The following is a 3,138-nucleotide window of genomic DNA, read 5'->3' as shown; positions in this document are numbered from 1 at the left end:
CCTACATCCCCCATTCTCCATGCAGGTGCCAAGCCTGTCCCCAGGGGCTCTCTGGCCTCCTGAAGGGGACAGAATCTAAAGGTGGCTTCCCACCAACTCTTTAGAGAATGGGGTTCTTCTGTCCCCATCACGTTCCTGACTAGCTAGGCTTGTTCCCCTGCCTGGTTCTGCTGGGGGGGAGGGGCTCGTTACCTGCTCTCTGGGCCAGGCATTGAGAATTGGGGGCTGCCAGACAAGGTCCTTTCCCTTCCCCCCTCAGATCCGGTGTTGGTTCAGCAGCTCCGGCGGACATACAAGTATTTTAAGGATTATCGACAGGTGGGATGGTCCCCAGGTTTCTTTTCTAGACTCCCCACCTATCCAGATCCCAGAGATGTCTCTAAAGACCCACCCAGAGTCTTCCTCTCTAATGTCTACCTTCAGCTACTCTCAGTCCCCCTCTTCCAACTGACCTGACCCTCAGTAAGCCCTTTAGTCCCCAGAGATGCCTCCCAGGAGTCTGAGAAACAGGGATCCCCCGAGACTCCTTCTTGCCCTCACAGACTGTCCTGTCTTCTCCCTGATGCCTGCTCCATTGTTCTCTCCATCTCCCAGAGATGCCCTCTCAACCCTGCAAAGATGGCTTGAGAGTTAGTCTGCTCTCAGGCACTCCTCTGACCTCCCAGTGACTACCCCCTTCCACAGATGATCATTGAGCCCACCAGCCCTTGCCTCCTCCCGGACCCTCTGCGAGAGCCATATTACCAGCCCCCGTATACGCTTGTCCTGGAGCTGACAGGCGTCCTGCTGCACCCCGAGTGGTCGGTGCGTGGGGTGGGGGGCCCCGAGTGGGATACTGGGCAAGAAGGAAGGTAGAGGGATTGGTGGGAGGGCCTGGGGGGGCCTGTAGGATTTGGAGGAGAAGACTCGGGGTACCACAGGGTGCAGGCTTTTGGGGGGAGGAGCTCAAAGTTTATAGCATTTTTTTTCTGGAGTCAGTGTTGTCTCCAGTTTTGGGGAGGAGGTACCTCCAACATGTATCAGGACCAGCCTCTAAGTTCCAAGGGCCTCATGACCAAATGGGGTCATGAAGTTGGGAATGGTGATGAATTTTTTGACCAGAACAAATCCTGAAGACCATCAACCAAGTATTCAATCAGGCTATTGATTAATAAGCATTTATTAAGTGCCTACTGCCTACTTGGCATTCAGTGGTCTGTATTAGTGCAGAGGAACCCACACCATTGAAATTTTCTGTCTTTGAGAAGTCCCAGAGGGGATCTTGGGTGGGGGCCTCAAGGCAGGGGCTACAGTGCCTGAGCATTGGGGGAAGGGGCAAGAAGGGGTAGAGAGGGGCACTGTGACCCGGGTGGTCTCTCTTTTCATCTGATGTGCTTCCCTCCTCCTTGCAGCTGGCCACAGGTTGGCGGTTCAAGAAGCGTCCAGGCATCGAGACCCTTTTTCAGCAGCTGGCCCCACTCTATGAGATTGTGATCTTCACCTCGGAGACTGGCATGGTTAGGGGGGCCAGATCAGAAGGGAGGTCTTGGGGGGTTGGGAGTGGAGTGCCTGGTTTCTTAGTCCCTCCTGGGGCTAGGAGAGGACTCCAGCTGTCCTTTGTGAGGGAAGGGAAGGTAAGATACTGACCCCCTTGTTGCTTCCCAGACAGCCTTTCCCCTCATTGACAGCGTGGACCCCCATGGCTTTATATCCTACCGCCTTTTCCGGGATGCTACACGCTACATGGATGGGCACCACATCAAGGTACTGCCAAGGGCTCAAGTGGTGGTGGGGAGGGGAGGGACGGGGAAGAGACTGTGGCCTCTGGCTGTGAGGGCTGGTGTGTACATGACTCCTCTAGTGAGCGTTCCCTCACCCCTGCCAGGACATCTCCTGCCTGAACAGAGACCCAGCGCGTGTGGTCGTGGTTGACTGTAAGAAGGAGGCCTTTCAGCTTCAGCCTAACAACGGTGTGGCCCTGAGACCCTGGGATGGGAACTCTGATGACCGGACCCTGCTCGACCTGTCTGCCTTCCTCAAGAGTAAGCTGCCCTGTCTGCCCCTCTGTTTCTCCATCGCCTCTTGCCTTTGAGCCTTTGATCCTGGCTTTGAGGCAGCAAGCTTCAGTGGAAGGAGTGGGGAGTTGGGAGTAAGACAACTCGGGTTCGAATCCCAGCTCTGTCAGGGCCCTCACTGCCTCCGTTTCCTCATCTACAAACTAAGGGTGTTGACCTAGGTGACCGCTTGGCCCCTTCTAGCTTTAAACCTCTGATTTGCCTCCTTCTTCCCTTAGCCATTGCCCTGAATGGAGTGGAGGATGTCCGGACAGTCTTAGAGAACTATGCCCAAGAGGAAGACCCTCTGGAGGCCTTCAAACAGCGGCAATCTCGATTGGAACAGGTCTGTGGCTTCTGGGTGTATAGGTACATGAAGGAGGGAAACCACAGAGGACTTCCTGGAGGAAGGAGCTGGGGGAGGGGAGGCAGGGTCTTCACATGCTCATCTTTGGAGGGCCCCAGGGCCTCACCCCATTCTCCCCCCCCACCAGGAGGAGCAGCAGCGAATGGCTGGCCTGGCCAAGTCCACCAAACAGAGCCTTTTCTTTAGTTCTCTTACCAGCCGCCTCTGGCCCCGCTCCAAACAGCCCTGACCACCTCTGTCCTTGCCTCCCTGGCCCTGGGGGCCCCCTGCCCCAGCCCCAGCCCCTGGGGCCATGGTCACCCTGACAATAAAGTCCGTCCTAGAGCCACCTTGTCCCAAGGTTTCTCATTGTGGGGGAGCAGGGGAGGAGGAGAGATTCTCATCAGTCAGGGGTCTTGGCTGAGAGATGTGAGATCTCATCCCAGCTTAGCCATCTATGTGAATGACTCTGGTCAAATTCCTCTTCTCAGCCTCAGTCTTCCCTTTTCTAGCTGGCCCTTTCCAGGCCTAAAGGTCCTTTCTGGCTCAGTTCTGCCAGTTGAAGGTTTTTAGCCTTTTATGTGCCATGGACCCTTTGGGCAGCATGCTTGATGGGCAGGCTCTGTGGGCGTTCTCCAGCTGTGGAGAAAGGGCAGCCAGGAGGGGAGAGACAGAGGCAGAAAGTCGACTCATCCCAGAAGCATCAGCTGCAGCAGCGGAAGGAAGGGATTGAGTGAGTGACCTTGAACAGAGAGGAGG

At 55.9% G+C, this 3,138-nt stretch overlaps 1 protein-coding gene across 2 annotated transcripts in view; it reads left to right on the top strand.

Annotated features, from left to right (window-relative positions):
• The window catches only part of TIMM50 (translocase of inner mitochondrial membrane 50), a 6,775-nt gene extending 4,047 nt beyond the window's left edge, over positions 1-2,728 (top strand). The window contains exons 4-10 of one of the 2 annotated variants that reach the window (XM_069078601.1): positions 238-318; positions 685-804; positions 1,392-1,496; positions 1,645-1,743; positions 1,865-2,021; positions 2,273-2,379; positions 2,528-2,728. In XM_069078601.1, coding sequence (XP_068934702.1) covers positions 238-318; positions 685-804; positions 1,392-1,496; positions 1,645-1,743; positions 1,865-2,021; positions 2,273-2,379; positions 2,528-2,629 — 771 coding nt within the window. In that variant the 3' untranslated portion in view covers positions 2,630-2,728. The remainder of the gene's footprint in view (positions 1-237; positions 319-684; positions 805-1,391; positions 1,497-1,644; positions 1,744-1,864; positions 2,022-2,272; positions 2,380-2,527) is intronic. The other variant, XM_069078600.1, reaches the window with a different exon arrangement.
• Positions 2,729-3,138: the final 410 nt, after the last annotated feature.

The sequence above is a fragment of the Petaurus breviceps genome, unplaced genomic scaffold (genome assembly GCF_028583685.1).
Source record: "Petaurus breviceps papuanus isolate PSGF00001 unplaced genomic scaffold, PetGlider_PUasm1.0 91041, whole genome shotgun sequence".
NCBI classification, from domain to species: domain Eukaryota; kingdom Metazoa; phylum Chordata; class Mammalia; order Diprotodontia; family Petauridae; genus Petaurus; species Petaurus breviceps.
This window is presented reverse-complemented; position numbering and strand designations above follow the sequence as displayed.